A 17,054-nucleotide genomic window follows, 5' to 3' on the forward strand; every position below is an offset into this window, starting at 1 on the left:
GGGTACAGTTATGAGAGAACAGTAAGGGACAGAAACTCATTATGCAATAGGGTCACCTCTTTCTTCTTTCCACAATAATCCCAGCCATTGACAATGAGTTTTGTTTTGGAGTGTCATCACCACAGTATTATCAGCATTGATTGACAACATACATTTATAATTGCATGATTTTGTAAATGGTTTCAGTAACACCTCCGTGGACCCAATTTTACTGGATTGATCAAACATTAAATGTAAACCCTTTCACAACAATTCATCTTTCTCGAAAAAAAAAGTAAAATTGCTGACACCAGGAATTGCACAATGAAGTTAAATGGAGCAGATCCCTGTCTCTATAATGTACCTCTGTTTTTTATTAATGGCACAGTATCCTGCATTGTGCAGTCACTGATGTTTGACATATTGAAGTTTCTCTGCATGAAGCACACATTGTAAATTAATGGACCCTGGATCTTTCAGCAATATAAGATAAACAGCAAATGCATCTGAGGAGCCTTGGAGTATGAAACCCACAGTACATACATCTGCTCCAACAGAATTTCCACTAACTCCACCATAAGACCATTTAGCTCTCAGCCAACCTGTGGTAAACTACAATTTGGCAAAGAACAGGACATGCTGCTTGTTTGCAGTAAGGACAGAATACAAAATCCATACAGTAACTCCTTCCATTTTTGTGTATATCTGTAGACTCAATTAACTGTCACACTAGAAATGAAGAGTAGTAAACAGTGGAAATGGCAAAAAGGGGAAGTTGCATTTCACTGTGTCTTAATTTATTCTGTATTATTGTTTTCTGAAACAGCATGTGTGGGCATGTGTTTGATGTAAGACCTTGAAATTCACTCTTTGGATTCACATTTCTGCAGTCTCCATAATATACAGGAACGTATTTTGAAATTGTACAACAGGATATGTCTATACGGTACATATGATTACAATATATCTGCAAAAATTTCTATTTAAAATAATTTTCTGTAGAATGGCTCACTATCCTTTTCTTTGGTGTGAACTGCTCTTATTCAAAATATGAGGCGTGTACAGTATATCAGAGATTTATAATAGGTCAGGTTTATCTGTATATCTTTTTTGAAGTATGTTAGTTGTATTAGTCCAATAGATTAAAGCCACTGCCCAAAGCTATACCTTATCAAGATTTTGACAGAAAAAAAAATTAAAAATCAAATATGTGTTTTTATGTTACATTAAACACCACTGAAAATGACCTTTATTGTAGGTAAAACCATTTACACAATACATCCCTTGAACTGGAGAAACCAGATATTGTCTTTAGTGAGACTCTAAAACCAATTATCTGGAATGGCAATAAAATTAATAATTAATTTTCTACGCCAGTATAAAAAGCACAAGAAAGGTAGAAAGTGTGGGAAGGGAGCAGAGTTCAATTCTTCTAGTGTCACCACATCAGAAGCTACAGCTGACGAAATGTGATGTGCGGTAGAAGTTATTTGCAGCTTCTATTAACATAAACCTAAGGAAAAAATACAGAACAGTATTTTGAGGAGCATTGGCTGTGGACAGTCTATAAGAACGCACAAAAATAAATTATTTCATGTCAGTTTAATAAGTACTCAAGGACATTTTGAGCTCCACGTTATCATCCAAAATCCATGTTATAAGACCCAAATGCGTGCTTAGAAGAAGTAGGTTACAGATTGTGATTGACCACATGCATATTTTATCTAAATGCCCATAAAACCAATAACCAAACTGCCTCCAGATACTTCATGTGGCTGAATTTTAAATGTTATCAAAGCTATGAAATGCACCACCATATCAATAAATGAGTCACTGTATCTTTATATATCTACTCTTGATGGAAAATCCACAGTTGTGCTCTTGCTGAAAGTTTGGGATTTGTACCTAATACGACACTCTACATTACAGTGCAACTGGGTATGTGCCCCTTCAGTAATAATGCCCGGTGTTTGTCCTCATTTACCTTCGCAGTCGAAAGCCTGCAGGACCCGGGTGTAACTGGAGCCGAGCCATGAAAAGTAACTGCCCACGACCTTCAGCAGCTTCCGGGTTCCGTCAGTAAACATGAGGTCCGTCTCTCCGTAGGCAGAGGAATCGAAGAGGGAGAAGCCCTGCGTGGCGTTGCCGAACATCCTCTGAGAGAGACGTGGAAAAAGGGGACATCGTGTGAATTAACAGAAGTTTGCGAAAACGCTTTCTTTCTTGCGTCAGAAAAGATTGTCCTGTCTTCTAGATCTGGGGACCGCATCCCAGAGATCAAAACAAAGGAGCGACAACAGCAGTCTTCAGTCCTGGCGATCCAGTTTCGTGCCCTATTAGGCCAGTCTGGCCCAGAGGCTCAGGGTACAAGGATGAGTACTGGAGGCTTCGCTCCGGCCGCACTCACCTGAGACTTGTTGAGGAACTTGTAGACTCTGCATTTGTCCTCCGGGCGCACCACCACCGCGCTGGCCGGCACGGCCGCCAGGTGGCACTTCAGGTGATCTCTGAGAGAGGCCTCCCCACCATCTGGGCACAGCAACTTCAGGTCCTCCAGCTCCAGGTCTTTGGCCCAGGACTCTGGGTTTTTACCTTGCAGAAAGAACAACGCACATCCTCTTGTTGGGTTCGACGAAACAGGACAGCTCATAGATGACTATTTTGATGGTCTTGTGAACGTTTCATGTCATTTTCAGAAACCCTAAGCCTAGTAGAACCCAAGAAAGAGAGCTGGCCTAATATTTTTCTTACATTTCTACCAATTCAAGAATCTCACTAGGCAGTTTCTGAAATAAAACATCAAGAAATGATTCTCATTTTGTACTATAAATATACATATCTGAACAGAGTATTTCAACTTATTTCCTTTTTTTACCCTTTGGTCATGTGCCTAGTGAATTGAAATTGAAATAATCAATACCAGTATAATTTTATTTTTTTCCAAAGCCTCAGATTTTACATATGAAATGCCTGGTAGTGTCCACAGCTATTCTAAAAACTCCCAAGGCTTCCTATGTTACAACATAAACTCCAGTCATGATTTTATGTTCCTGGATATATGAGAACGTTTTATTTCTGCATGATTATCACCTTAAAACAGCGTTAAACGGAATAACGAGCATTTCTTTGAAAGATTAACATTTAGCTGACAGTACTGGAGATCCAAACGACAGTATTGGAGATTCAAACTGATAAGATTAATCAAAATTTAATAAAAAAGGCATAGTCTGGTTTATGTCACGACTTCAGTGCTTTTTTATTTCATTTTAAAGTTAGACTGGCACGAAAAGAGGTGTTACGCAATTGTTAAAAAAAAACAATAACATATTGCCATCTAGTGGTTGTAAAGTATTATACAATTTAGTCAAGAGTCATTAATTCTTTCCAGGTAATAATAGGTTTACAATTTTTATAACCAATTCTAGAACAAAAAAAACTGTCAATCTTGAGAGATTTACAAATAATTCCACCTCATCCCACAGTAAAAACCTGTCATGTTGCCTTCTTGTGGAACAGAACAGCCTGAATAAAAATAAAACCAATATACAGTAGTGTTGAATGAATACTGAAATACAGACATGTAGCAGAAACAGACTCACCTTTCACATTATCAAAAACCGTGGAGTGTTTAACAAAGGCTACATCTCCAAGATTCTCTGCAACACATCTACAAAACAGAAAGTTAGGTTGTTGTTTTTATTTCCACAGAGTTTGTGGCAGAACTGTCTTTTCTTTTTTTTTTTTCTTTAGGCCATACCTTTGATTTAGAGGTTGTCATAAAGTTGTGCAGAATAGTTTCTGCATCCATTGCAGTTTAGTCACGCAGAAGGAATGGAGGTATCTTCAGGGGGTGCTCTCATTAATCTGAATTTGGGAGTAATGTCTGTAGATACCCACACAGACTCGGGTTCAGCTTAGTGCACTCTTGTGATGGATGTCTGCTAAAGTCTTAGACAAGACCTAAGCATAAAGCTTATATTCCCATATTTTACAATGAATATGAAGATATGCAATATGGGCTTAATTCCAATGTTATTTTTGGCCACCGCATACCACCTCACTAGTTGATTGAATTGGCTCAAAGATACAGCCACTTGAAAGATTAAATATCAATATTTATAGCATTGTGTTCTTGTTTTATAACAAGTAATCTTCCATTACTCGGTTTTGAAAGATTTATAAAAACGCACATGAATCTTGCTCAAGACATGCATGTCAAGTAGCCAAGTCTCTGAGAGATGAATAACTGGCTTCTGTTTGGTTTATATAATGGGCAGTACTGGTGGGGACCTAGGAATGCTTTAGAACTGGACTAAAGTGCACTAACATAACCATGAAATATCATTTCAGTGCATATACTGTACATATTTATAATCATTCACATTTAACACCTGCGAAACTGAGCTCTAAAACAAGACAACATATTCACATAATATAATATTACACATGATGCGAATCACGACACGCAAAACTGTTTTTTTTTCTTTTAGGCAGAAGACATCTCATCCAAAATTTCTATTCAAGTATGTTCAACTATATTTCTTTTTAAGTATTCTTGAGCAGAAATCGGATTTTGCCAATGAGCAGATTGTTTTGTTGACGGGCATCTGTGTCAATGTTTATCTCTGAGATTCTGGGAGTCTTAATTTAGTTCCCTGAAGACAAAGAGGGCTGTCTGAGCTTTTGCATGGTAGGTTTCCATCTGTATTCGTTAAGCGGGCTATGAAGTGCAATCAAGCTCTACAGCTGTGTGTGATTTAAAGCCTCTCATTTTGAAACTTCAGCCATTCCCTTTATTCTGCGTGCCTCTGAAAACGTGATGCGATATGATAGAGCGATATGGACCTGGAGCTGTAGTGGAGGGAGTCAACCTCCCCAAGAAAAAGAACAGGGAAAACTCTCTCAATTAGAAAGCTTAGAAATAAGAGCTTATAAATAAAATGCATTATGATCAATTTAAGTAAGTCTATAGAAAATTGTATTTTCTATTTTAAAATATGAAAACAAAAACTCTACTGTCAAATCAGACCTGCGACTTGACACTGTGGAATTTACACTCTATTAGACTTGAGTGATAAGCTTCTCTTTGTTTTTGGTGATCCCCTAGACCGTCTCTGTATGACAGGGTTTTCTGAGACCCTGCTATACAGAGTGAGGAGTTACTGGGAGAATGCTGCTGTTACCTCAGAGCCCCTGCCTCCCCAAAATGCCTCTCTGAGGGGTTGTTTGCACAGATGTTTCTATCATTGTCATCCCCGATGCAGGCTTCACACAGGTTCTTGGGATTGTTGCCTTTGGGGTCATATTCTGGGTTCTTCACTCCAGGGACACAGCTGTAGCCAAAGAAATCCCCTACAGCTAAAAAGACAAAAGACATTTTTTTTGCAAGCTACTGTAATGAAATAAACAGCCACTTCATTGTCACACAACAGGAAATGACCTTATCTGAAACAAATTTGCCTTATCTCTTGATAAATGTAATACCCCCTTAATGAATTTCCTATCAGAGTTGGCGAATATTCAGCATGACGGCAACGGCATTCTGAGAAACGCTGGAAAGCACAGAAATGAGCATGAAGAAGTAGATGGTGTGTTTAAGAACAATAAATACGTGGATATTTGTTGTTACACGTTCTAGGTCGTGTGGTTTTAAAAGGGACAGAAGTGGAGAAGACTGTTCTTTCTCCTACCTTTGGGGAAATTGCATTGTTCGTCCACGCTGATCTGAGATGTGTTGACCAGAAAGCCAATGGGCACCGTCCAGCCAACTGTAGTATGGATGCCAGGGTGGCACGAGCTCCGATCATGCATCTCCAAGAGGGAGAGATCACCAGAGGATCTCCTTGCAAGGGCCACAACGTAATAGCTGATACCATCTTAACGAGTCAGAATCAGTACAGATTACACGTTACAGGACCTGCCTGATGTAAGCAGCAACCGATTACTGAATAACACACTATTCCAGGTCCACGGCCTTTTAATGTAAACTGTGTTATTAGCATATGGCAAAGACCACCCATAGAGATCATTATCAGAGCAAGGATCAATGGATTGAGACCTCGAAAAAAAACTCATGGAATGTTGGTCTACCACCCACCTCATCTTAATAGAGGAAGAGAAACTCTGATCCAAGGACATAATGATATCTAGAAGCGCTGGACACAGATACACAGATTTTAGTCACAATGCTGCTGAATAATCAGGGTTATCTGAATCCGTACTGCACCCTGGATCACTCACCTACTCCATTGTAGGACTCCCCAGCAGCCACCTCTAGACCGTAACACCAGCCTGCAGAGTAAATGTCATCAGCTTGCATGGAGGCAGCATCAGCAGTGCCATTCTGCAACAGACATAGACTCTCAAAGTTTCTCTTAACTCCCGAGCATTTAAGAAGCAATTTCAAAATGGATCAGCAGCCATTCTGCTTACTGTACCTTAATTTTTTCCATGCAGTCTAAAGTGCTGTACGCCCTGGTGCATTGCAGTCTGCCAATGATGTTCCTGGCAGTGGCATTTCCAGCAAAATCCAAACATTTCTGTTCTTCTGCTTCTGACACCACACACCACGTTACTGAGCAACAAAAGAGATACAATGAGTTTTTGTCAACATTGCAACATTGCAAGAGCTTAGCGCTCTTCTACCACCTAAGTTTTCATTTGAAGCGGTCAGTGGTCTTGCAGAATGGATACATCACTGTCTTGAGAACCAATTGGGGGAGGCCTTTATTGTTCAGTTTCTCCCACAACAAAGATCTTGAGTGAAAATCAGTTCACTCATGCCACGAAAGTGAACTACTGCTTTCTGACAAAAGAATATTTTAATTATAAAAATCTCATTTTTAAAATAATAAGCATAGATCAACTGAGATTTAATTATCTCACATGGAAAAAGCATTATTTGCTGCTGTGATTAGGTCTCTTAAATTATTGAATATGAGATTCAGAGAAGTGGTAATACAATACATTATATATCTCAACTTTAAACTTAATGTCACTGAGGATAGTGATTCTTTTGGAAATCTTTGTGAGTTAATTATTCTTTGAAATGTGCTTTTTCCCAGTTTTTCTCAGCACCTAATCACATTAATACTGAAGCACGTTATGGTTACAATTACGGTAGGAACAAAGCAAATCACCCAAGGGAAATTGGGTGTTCTATAATAAAGTAAAATGATTAGAGACTAAACTAAGACTAATTAAAAGTAAATTAAATTTTAATGTAAGAGATCAAAGGATATGTCAGGAAATCTGAAATCTGTTCAGCCTAACTCCTTCAATGAATCAATATCAGCACTGTGGTAACCATTTTTAGTAATTGACACCTTAGATTAATTAAATGTTAGTCTTTTTTTATATACTATTACTGGCTTTATGCATAGAGCAGATTTAGAGAAAAGACAGGGAAATGACAGCAAGCCAGAGGAATTAAACAGTTATTGTTTTCTAAGATTAAAGCATTTTGAAATAAAGTTAGAAAAAGTTGGGTTCCGTATTTTAATAAAATTATGCAATTTTGTTTTGCTATGTTACTGTTGTTAGCGGAACCTGGCAACACCAAACACTTTAACCAGTGTTTGAATCCGTTTCCTGCCTTTCTAATGCCTCTCAATATGTAAGTAAATGAGTGAAGTGTCACAGCTGCAATAAAATATGTCAGCGTTTTTACAGTCAGTTGGGCTCATACTTCAGCCAGGATAAATATTATTGCCAAAACTTTAGTCTTTTTTCTCACAGAACCTGTTCTAAAACCAAAACATCACCTTGACATACCTACTACAGACATTTTGTCATTACATAAGCGGCACAGTTACATTTTCTGGTAAAGAGCGTTTAAGCTTAAAACCCATCCTCAGTTACAGCACTGCTTCCATATGACAAAAACAGCTCTCAAAACTTACTTGTTTTACTGTGACTGGAGACTTGGGCTCGTGCAATGAACAGGAAAACCAGCACCACCTCTCTAACTGGACGGTCCATCTTAGGTATGAGCTCCTTAATGGTATTTTCAAACTCAAGAGAGGATGAAAAAAAATCCCCAATCTCACATTGCACACAATTTATAAATCTGGCACCCACACAATAATGGAGGAGGAGCCCAGAGAAGCAACCCATCTTTATTTGATGTTTTTAATCGGCTCAAGTTGGCTGGTCTTCATCAGATCGTGACAGTCGTTTATTATTTCTCTTCCAATTATGCCGAGATTTGATGGTATGTGATTTACACACTCCAGCTAACCTGGCTCCAGGCAGGTCAGCTCATTTTTGGGGGTTAGTAATTAAATCCTACACAATGTCTTTCTGTAGTTTACTAATGCCCCAGATTAAATCTCTTGAGTACCTGGAACAGGAACCGTGGTCTCTGCTCTGATTATAGGTAGAAACAGCAGGAGACAACAGCAGGTTTCATTGTGCCCCGTGTCCTCGCAGGGAACCTTATAGGAAAACATATAGGTTACCTGATATTCCAGAAGGGGTTAGAAATTATTTCACAAAAAATAGGACTGAATGAATGATGTTGCAGAAAATGCAATTTCATCATGACTTCGCCAGAGTCTGGAGGTCATTAAAGTCATAGAATTATCCATTAGCTGGCCTGTTACAATTATAGCCACCAGTCTCGAATTCTAAATAAATTGCGTTTGGTTTTAAGTCCTCAAGTAGAAGTTGTCAGAGGCCACTTTGAAGTAATTTGTACCTTTAGTTTCAATTTATCAGGAGAAACTATCATAACTGACACCTAGAATGCATCACATGAAAGGCATCATAATTTTGTCTGTCTTCTGGAAGAGGGATATAGTTTTTTTTAAGCTATGACTGAACAAAACGACACACAGAAATAGGTTTACTTTTATTTACTGACAAAGGAGTATTGAATTTTACAACATACCCTTCTGAAATACATTGAAATTCTGAAATTATGAGAGGGTTTGAAAAGAAAACCTTGAGATCCATTTGTCCTTCTTTTTCATTCATGCTGAAGACCACTTTAGAGTACTGTTTTTTTATTTTGAAGTGAATATTAAAAACAACCACATAATATTCCCTTTTTTCACTAAACATGAAGTTGAGGGGAAAGGGTGTTTTATATAGAACAGGAAAAAAGGGAATTTGACTACAAAGGATATGTTGAACACTACACGAAGGAAGCTTTTCATAAACCATGAAAAGTTATTTGATTTTATATAGGAATTGTAATTGTGTAATTGAAACCCTAGTTATAGTTTTGGTTTTCCTACAATGTGTTTTTTAAAAACATAGGAGAATTTCATTTATCAAACCATTTTAAAGCAAAAGCTGAAAGGCCATCTTTTTTTACCTTTTAAATCTGAATATCTAGCCTCACTACACTTCTGCAGTATGGTTCACAGAAAATAACGAACATAAATGAAAATGAAGCCCACAACCACCTTTAACAATAATAAAGCACAAAGCAAAATGATCTTGTTTTTAAGGCTTGTCACATTTCAAGTACATTGAAGAAACAAATGCTACTTGGAAGAATAATAGAACCAGAATGCAATCAAGCTCATACACTCAAGAACCAGGATTTTCTTGTGTGCATCAAGATGCCTTGTTTAAAATATAATTTATTAATAAATCATATTTTTCAAATATCAGGATGACAATGTCCATCCATCACTGGAATGCCACTCATTCCTGGTCAAAGAGCCGCACTGACCTAGAGCCCATCCTGGAAGTACTGAATATGGGATGATTCAGAAAAACATATGTTGGATGATTCAGGAAAGAAAAGGTCTTTTCATCTTTACTACTTCTGTGGAATTGGGACACTGGTTATGGTTTTGCCGGTATAGCACATAACTCAAATTCTCTTACATGTCTTACATGCAATTAAATCAATAATCTTATGTACCCACCCAAAATTGTATCACTTAATCAAATAGTTACTATTCCAAAAGGCTTAACTGGCAATTCCTGTACAGTTTTAAAGGAGAGAAAAAACATAACCTCATATTTATAAAACAATCACCACCGGCCTTCTGTGAATGAACAAGTGGAGTGCATTAACCATACACATGTATAAATACAACTTTTAAGAAAGAAGTACACACGTAAGGAAAGGCATGTGAAAAAGAAGACAAACCAAAATAAATTAAAACAAACCCAAAACCCCTAAAAACTCTTGAACTGACAGGCAACACTGGAAAAAAAATCTTCATGTTACTCCACTTACCAGCAGATAACTACGAACAACATGGTAAAAGATCCTTTTTGTAAGCACATTCATAGAACATATATCTAAAAGAGTGAGTGAGTCACATACTACTTGGAAAGTGCTGCAGTGAATTGACATGAAAGGCTTTGGTAAGTGTGCAATCACTGACGAGTTCACTTGTATGTCGCAGATGTGCCGCCTGCACAGGGAACAGGAGAACTAAAACACCCAGAAGAGCGATCCCAGGGCCATGCCTGTGGCCGCTCCCGCGAGCATGCCCAGCGCGACGTCTCCGGTGTCGTCACGGTAACGCTCGCGGACGATGACCTGATTCACGCCAGGCGGTGGGTAATGGCCTGGAAACATTCAAAAACAATCACATGGCATACAGCGGGCCTTTTCTTTTCAAACATCCCAATGCCTAAAGCGGATTATGAACTAAATGAGAAGTATGAGTGCCACCTTCCCCGTCTGATCCCTGTCTTCTGCATTATTTTTTCTCTCTGGATTCAAACTGCTGCTGGATAACTAGAAATAACTGTATCTGGTCACTGCTGCTCTACCTTGAGGACATACTTGTCCTCAATTAAACACTTGACCTGATGGCATTAGAATGCGATACCATAATATTGCCATGTGATTAAAATGCACTATAGATGTTTTTCGGCTGCATTCTTAAACGTGCTCTGCCATCCCTAACTGTCAAATTAATGCTTTCCCAGCGCAAGTAATAATTAAGAAACAATGGCACAAAGTCTTCAATCAAAGGTTGATGAAGATAATAAGATAACTGATATAACTATACCTTGATAATAGGGGTATGCAACTGCATAGGGCTGTCCATTGGAAGCATACACAATCTGCGAACCGGGTGGAGGTGGTGGGTTGTACGTCCCATGATGATCGTAGCTAAAGACCTGCAAAAATAGGCAAAGGCCAGTTGCCGACAGCCATATCACTCTCACAACTGACAACCCACTGAAGCTAAACAGGTGTGAGCCTGGTCAGTACAAGGATGTAAGTTTTGTTATTGGAAGTGGTGTTAGTGGGGCTAGTAGGGGGCACTCACCCTGTTGATCTACAGGGCATTTCTCAAAAAGAGTAGGGCTGTGACCCCAGTGTCCTGGCCAAATTTCCCATTGGCCTTTACCAGTCATGGCCTCCTAATAATCCCCATCTATTAACTAGCTTAAACACTCTGCTCTCCTCCCCACTGATGGTTGATGTGTGGTGATAATTATGATGATCATTTTTATTATTATTGTCACTATTCTAATATACAGGTGAAGGTAGCTGATGACAGTCAATCACTGTCCCCAGATTTCAGGTCTTTAAGACCAGAAGGGAATAGTGTTATAATCCTACTTTTAACCTGGTTTCAAGAAAAAACTTTATTTACACAACCATATGACTTTCCTGTACAAACACGGGTTAAGTAGTTCCAGACTGTGTGAAACCAGTGCATATAAATTAAGAATAGCATCATTCATAAATGAGTACAGAGTGAATATTGTTCGGGTCTATGGAGTACCAGCAATTACAAGCATCTGTGTTTACCTGTTGGGAGGGAGCGTATTCAGAATATGGAGGAGGAGCAGAGGCCATAGTTGCTTCTGAGAAGCCAATAGGAGGAGTATTTAATACCTGTGAAAGAAAAAAGTTTTCATAAGACACAGAATATTTCAAAAATAGAACTCTGTTAGGATAAATACATTAAACAGGCCATGAAGTCTATTCATTCTTTATGCCATCACTGAAGCTACAGTTATTTTTATACCATAATAATTTCAAATCACCACCAAGCATCCTTATGGATGTCATGGCATCAGAATGTCTGACACAATGGCCTAAAATAAAAAAATATATATTTTAAAATTAAAATTATTGAAGGTTATGAACAATCAGGGGTTAATTCCATGCTGTAAGGTAGAAAGAAAAGAAGTGAGGGCTGTGCATTTTACACAGACAACTTCTACAAAACAAAAAGGTATGTCATTAAGTATTCTCTCTGAATGAACAGCAAGTGGCAGGCTAATTTAGTGCTCAGCCTTTTTAACAGCCCTGAGCAGCAAGAATTATCATAATTGAGCAAGATGCATTGCCTCTTCTGCGGAATGGAAACATTAACTCACCGTGTTTACTCTGGCATCCTGGAGGGCCATCGACCAAGCCCTGAAACAAGGAGACAAACCAGTGAAGCATCACTCTGAAACCATATCCATTTATCCTGCATTTTCATCTGAAACAATTTACGTAACCCACTCCCTCATCCAAGCAACTGTCCTCCAGCCTTTTAATCTGTATAATGGCTGACAAAGGACCATGTCCTGCTTGCTTGTTTATCCTCATGGGTGTGCCAAAGGAGAGATCATACTGCTTTCCATTACAGACAGACTGAGCGTGAGCTCTAACCTACAACATATAAATTAACTGCAATGAACAGCTTTCTTCAAATACACAGGCAGACCTATGCTGTTATTGCACGGCTGATATTTTTTCTTCTTTTATTTTAAGTGACCTTGGTTAAAGGTATCAGCTAATGATAATGTTATTTTTCACAAATTCAGAGAAGCAGATCCACTCTAAATTGGTACAGTGTAAAAGCAAAGTGCATTCTGATAAGAATCCAGAAGAGTGAATTTGATTCTGTATGGAAGTAAACTGTAGTTTCTAATTTGTTGTGTATGAAAGGAATCACAAACATAGCAGCATTTGTGCTTTATTTCTGAGTAAATTCATAAAGTAATCAGCTCTTCATGAATGTAGGTATGAAAATAGCATTAGGTTCTATGCAAGAATTGTGGTGGTGAAGATTTAGGCTTGGACTTGGTTTCGGTTTCAGGTTTAAGATGTTAGTTAATGGTTAGAAATAATGATGAAGCCAGGAGTTAGTATATGATGAAACTGGGTTAAGATATAGGCTTGATTAAGCTATAGTTAGTATGAATGGTGTCTGCATGCTTTTTAATTTGTATGTTATGAATGAGTTAAAATCAGATGATGTTCTTTGTGTGTACGATTTGTAGTATGTGCGATACAGTGAGAATGTAGAGTTGATAGTGTGGCATACAGTACTTACAAGGCATCGTCTGCGCCTTCTGCACAAAGGTTGATGGTCCTGCCTTCTCTGCACACTAACTGCAGCAAAGAGTCCCGGCCTTTACCTTCCGGGGGAGTGAAGTCTGAGGATATCGAGAAGATGGTCAGAGAGAGCACATGAACACTGGGCTACCTCTAATGCACACATGAACACCCTTCACATTGGATTTCTTCACACAACACATTGCATTTTGTTAAAGTCCAGAAAAATTTAAGGGACTGCTAATTTTAACAGCCTATGAACATGGTATACCGAACTATACCAAGCCAATGTCAATATTTGCATAATCACCCCTCCCCCCCCCCCACCCCCAGTGTTTTCAATTTTTATACTTTTTTCATTTCCTGATCTTAAAAACATACATGGGATAATGCCACGGGGAAACTGCTGTAGACCCAAACTGACGGCCACTACTCCACTAAAATAGCCAAGTTGCAGTAAGGGGGGCAAATATACCGTAAGTCACTGTGGGTTAAGGAATTGAACAGCATTCAGATGAGAGGGGAAGAGTACTCCACTCCTGCAGCTACCCTGGTTTGCCTTAGAGTCTCCTATCCCAGCACTTGACTAGGCTCAGCCTTGCTTGGTCTCAAGCCGTCTCAATCACCTGTAGCTTCTGGTTTTATCCCAACTGAGCTCCTCTCGGGCAAGTTCGGTGCTATCCAGGTCCCAAGGGGATGACAAAAACCTCATCCTGGCAATTAGTATTAACTTTAACTCAATTTCAAAGTCTCACAACCACCCTCATTCACATAAGTGAAAACTGGAGCAAAAGCAACTGGCTTCACAAAACACCACTGCTTTTTTTGGTGAGAGTGTGTGATACAGTGTTATTCCCATTTGCTTCAGGACTTTGTTAATTTGCCACTTATTTATAGCTAGAGAGAAAATAAGTCAGCAACCACTTATCTAAATTTCTCTGCAACAGCATACACCATCCTGCTGTGCATTTTTGGAACCAAAAGCCAAGTGCAGACATATGTTAGAAAGGTTGGACTTAATTAAAGGTTCAATTAAAGAGATCAGTTAGCCTCTATGCCTAAGAGTCAACTAGAATTAAAGCAGAAGACACAGAGGTACTCCAGGGTCACACAGGAAGATGTGGGGTGTGATTATCCCATTTCCTTGGATGACACATTTACCTCCTTGTTTCCCAGCATCTCCTCTTTTGCTTTCCAAGTGACAACAGGGAACAAGTAGATGCAAAATTGTTTTAGAACAGAAACAAAGAGTTAACTTTGTCAACTATTTCAATGAAGCACTCATGCTCATGTAGGATAGAAACTAAAAGCCAGCCATATTGCAATTCTCCAGGACTAGAACTTCCGAACTGCTGTCTAGTTTATCTGTCATATGCACAAGCACAATGAAATGCTTATTTGAGGTCAGCTCCGTCTACCTCGGCACATGTCTCCAGTGCGGATGTTGATACAGTCCACCCTCATGTGGATCTTGTCTTCCATGTCCCGCCGATGCTGGTCATCGTAGAAGATCAAGCGGCCATCAGACCAGAGGTCAAACCAGTTCTTCTTCCACCGGCGTAGAATAGTACCTGGCAAAGAAAGAGCTTTTTCTTATTTCATATTCAAAACCCTGAAACAAACCTTCACCCAGAAGTACAATGTTTTCTCCACATTAAACACACAAGCACAAAACACAACTTGACGCATTAACACCATAAATCATGTACGTATATATATGACACATATATCCAGAAATATTGCCCTATAAACCATGTTTACTTTCAAAGCATTGCTTTGAGAGAAACAATAGCGCATATGCAAAAGAAACAAAATTAAATAATTATTTCAAAATCTGTCAAATTGAACAACAGGACAACATCATTTTAAATGTTTTAATATTGTTCCGGACACTCACTGCAAAGGGTTAAAAAATAAAATACAGAGTCCAACTGGCATTTCAACACAGTTTTAACACAAAGAATTATAAATCTATAAGTCTTTGCATTACTCACTTTGCCTGTAAAGCCATCCACTCTTAACAAAGGCCATCACTGCAAAATAAACACACAAAAACGCTAGGCATTACAAAAACATAAGAGCTACTGTTCACAAACGAACGTTTGTCTGTACCAATGACGGAACTAACCGGAATAGAGCTAATCTTAACGTTTCTAGTTTCCATTCCTGATTATTTTTACGTGTTCTGACATATCTACTATGTGGAGCGTTTTAAAACGCTCAAGTCATTATTTTACATGTGAAATTTTAATTTAAGCACAGGGCTAAACCATATATTACGTAAAAAATGTTTTATTTAGAACACATTTTTTAAATACTTTCAAGGGAAACTGTAAACATTGATGTCGTCATCTTGGTGCATAAGACAGAAAAGAACATACTGTATAATAGCTACTGGATCTGCATCATCACCTCGGCCATTGCGAACAACTAGACACCGAATTTTGTAACAAATTTAATATTACCTGTAATAAATTTAATATTCTCATTAAATGTGCGTCCAACAAGTCGCTTTTACTATACCTGGATGTGGAAATTCGAATATTTCCTGTCTTTCTTCTAAACGTTAACTCGAACCAGCAGGAATAAACTATCGCTTGTTTTTAATGATGTCACCCTCAGCTGACTGAAGGAGCAGAGATGTCGGGAATTGTAGTTATTCTAATTATTATTTCACGTGACAAAAAGTTATTTTCTGTGCCCACGGGGTATGACTACAAATCCCATTGGGCTATGCGGCTGGAAAGAAAAGTCTTCGCAACAGAATGAAACGGTAGAATGTGCCAGAAAGGTCTACACTTGAAAATGAACGAAGTCTGGTTGTAAAACTAATTTTAACTAGTCATCATATTCAACGTACGATATACAGTTTGAGTGCACATTTACCGATGAAAACATACATTTCAAGTTCACCAATCGATTTAACTATTAAAGCTACATTTGAACTTTTAAAAGAGTGGATAAAAATGAGTTGTGCCTTAAAGTATCACTTCGTATCAACTGTTTTTCCCTAAAGTAACGAATCACAATTCATACGTGGGCCTTTTGTGATGAACTCCAGAGAGAGAAAATTTTGAGTAGAAATTTGGCAAAATTACGTTCAATTCTACGTGTACAGCAATAGTGACATATTGTGATAAATCTAGTCAGTTGATTCAGTTGGCTGTCTGTCCTCTGCAGAAACAGCAAACAGCTGACAGGGAAATTAACCTAACTCAGAACAGGTGATAAGCGAACCAGGTATAAAGAATTACAGTGTGCACACCCCCAACCTTATTCCTTCACCCACCGAGTCCACACAGGGGCGCTCTCTCTTATAAGCAGTAGGTGGGTGTAGCGAAATCTGAGATGTGCTTTCCAAACAGAAGACTAACTAGGACTCCCCACCACCAGACACACCAAAAACATTATTTTCCTTAAATAAGGCAGCTGCCCCCAATGTTGTCCTGAACATTATAGCACCAGCACATCATGCCTAGCCTTATCTGTGTCCTAAATGTCATGGGCTATTGCACAATTTCTACACAATGATTAGAAAGTATTCACCTTTAAAGCTTCATATATAACAAGATATATGAGTAGTAGTAGTAATAATACCATATATTGGGTATTTGATTGACAACCATACTTATCAGAAAAATCGACCCCATTTTATTTGTGAAAACACTTCTACTGTTACAAACACAGGTTAATGTGTAAACGTAAGATTATGGGATGTGAAACTAAAATATGTTCATTTTTCAAGGACAGAAAGTGTATTCTAGTTTAATTTTAACGAGATCATTGCTTTTAGAACTTATTTCTATTTTGCAGT

General features: G+C 38.4%; 2 protein-coding genes across 3 annotated transcripts; both read right to left on the reverse strand.

Annotated features, from left to right (window-relative positions):
* Window positions 1–1,192: 1,192 nt before the first annotated feature.
* On the reverse strand, window positions 1,193–8,408 carry otomp (otolith matrix protein). Its single transcript, XM_088615081.1, has 9 exons — window positions 7,881–8,408; window positions 6,417–6,553; window positions 6,220–6,322; window positions 5,670–5,855; window positions 5,163–5,337; window positions 3,579–3,646; window positions 2,387–2,571; window positions 1,964–2,135; window positions 1,193–1,492 (listed from the first exon to the last, which is right to left on the reverse strand). The coding sequence occupies exons 1-9, from the start codon at window positions 8,092–8,094 to the stop codon at window positions 1,482–1,484; spliced, it is 1,251 nt and encodes a 416-aa protein (XP_088471207.1). The 5' UTR covers window positions 8,095–8,408; the 3' UTR covers window positions 1,193–1,481.
* Window positions 8,409–8,817: 409 nt separating this feature from the next.
* Window positions 8,818–15,911, reverse strand: plekhb2 (pleckstrin homology domain containing B2). 2 transcript variants are annotated; one of them, XM_088615093.1, is made up of 8 exons: window positions 15,764–15,911; window positions 15,235–15,273; window positions 14,659–14,811; window positions 13,239–13,341; window positions 12,292–12,331; window positions 11,717–11,803; window positions 10,965–11,076; window positions 8,818–10,515 (listed from the first exon to the last, which is right to left on the reverse strand). In XM_088615093.1, exons 2-8 carry the CDS (start codon window positions 15,269–15,271, stop codon window positions 10,379–10,381), a joined length of 669 nt encoding a protein of 222 aa, XP_088471219.1. In that variant the 5' UTR covers window positions 15,272–15,273; window positions 15,764–15,911; the 3' UTR covers window positions 8,818–10,378. The 2 variants fall into 2 exon arrangements, with proteins under 2 accessions (XP_088471219.1, XP_088471227.1); XM_088615101.1 differs by having other exon boundaries at window positions 15,706–15,866.
* Between the last annotated feature and the right edge of the window lie 1,143 nt (window positions 15,912–17,054).

This window comes from Lepisosteus platostomus, chromosome 2, assembly GCF_059453375.1.
Source record: "Lepisosteus platostomus isolate fLepPlt1 chromosome 2, fLepPlt1.hap1, whole genome shotgun sequence".
Lineage (NCBI taxonomy): Eukaryota > Metazoa > Chordata > Actinopteri > Semionotiformes > Lepisosteidae > Lepisosteus > Lepisosteus platostomus.

Bases quoted from the DNA above. Each gene is read 5' to 3' on its own strand.
- plekhb2 (XM_088615093.1), bottom strand. From the start codon at position 15,271: ATGGCCTTTGTTAAGAGTGGATGGCTTTACAGGCAAA. The intron at 14,812-15,234 runs GTGAGTAATGCA...TTTCTTTGCCAG, and splicing joins TGGATGGCTTTACAGGCAAA to GTACTATTCTACGCCGGTGG. The intron at 10,516-10,964 runs GTATAGTTATAT...GAATGTTTCCAG, and splicing joins TGCATACCCCTATTATCAAG to GCCATTACCCACCGCCTGGC.
- otomp (XM_088615081.1), bottom strand. From the start codon at position 8,094: ATGGGTTGCTTCTCTGGGCTCCTCCTCCATTATTGTGTGGGTGCCAGA. The intron at 6,323-6,416 runs GTACAGTAAGCA...TGTCTGTTGCAG, and splicing joins ACTGCATGGAAAAAATTAAG to AATGGCACTGCTGATGCTGC. The intron at 3,647-5,162 runs GTAACAGCAGCA...TCTGTTTTGTAG, and splicing joins GGGGAGGCAGGGGCTCTGAG to ATGTGTTGCAGAGAATCTTG.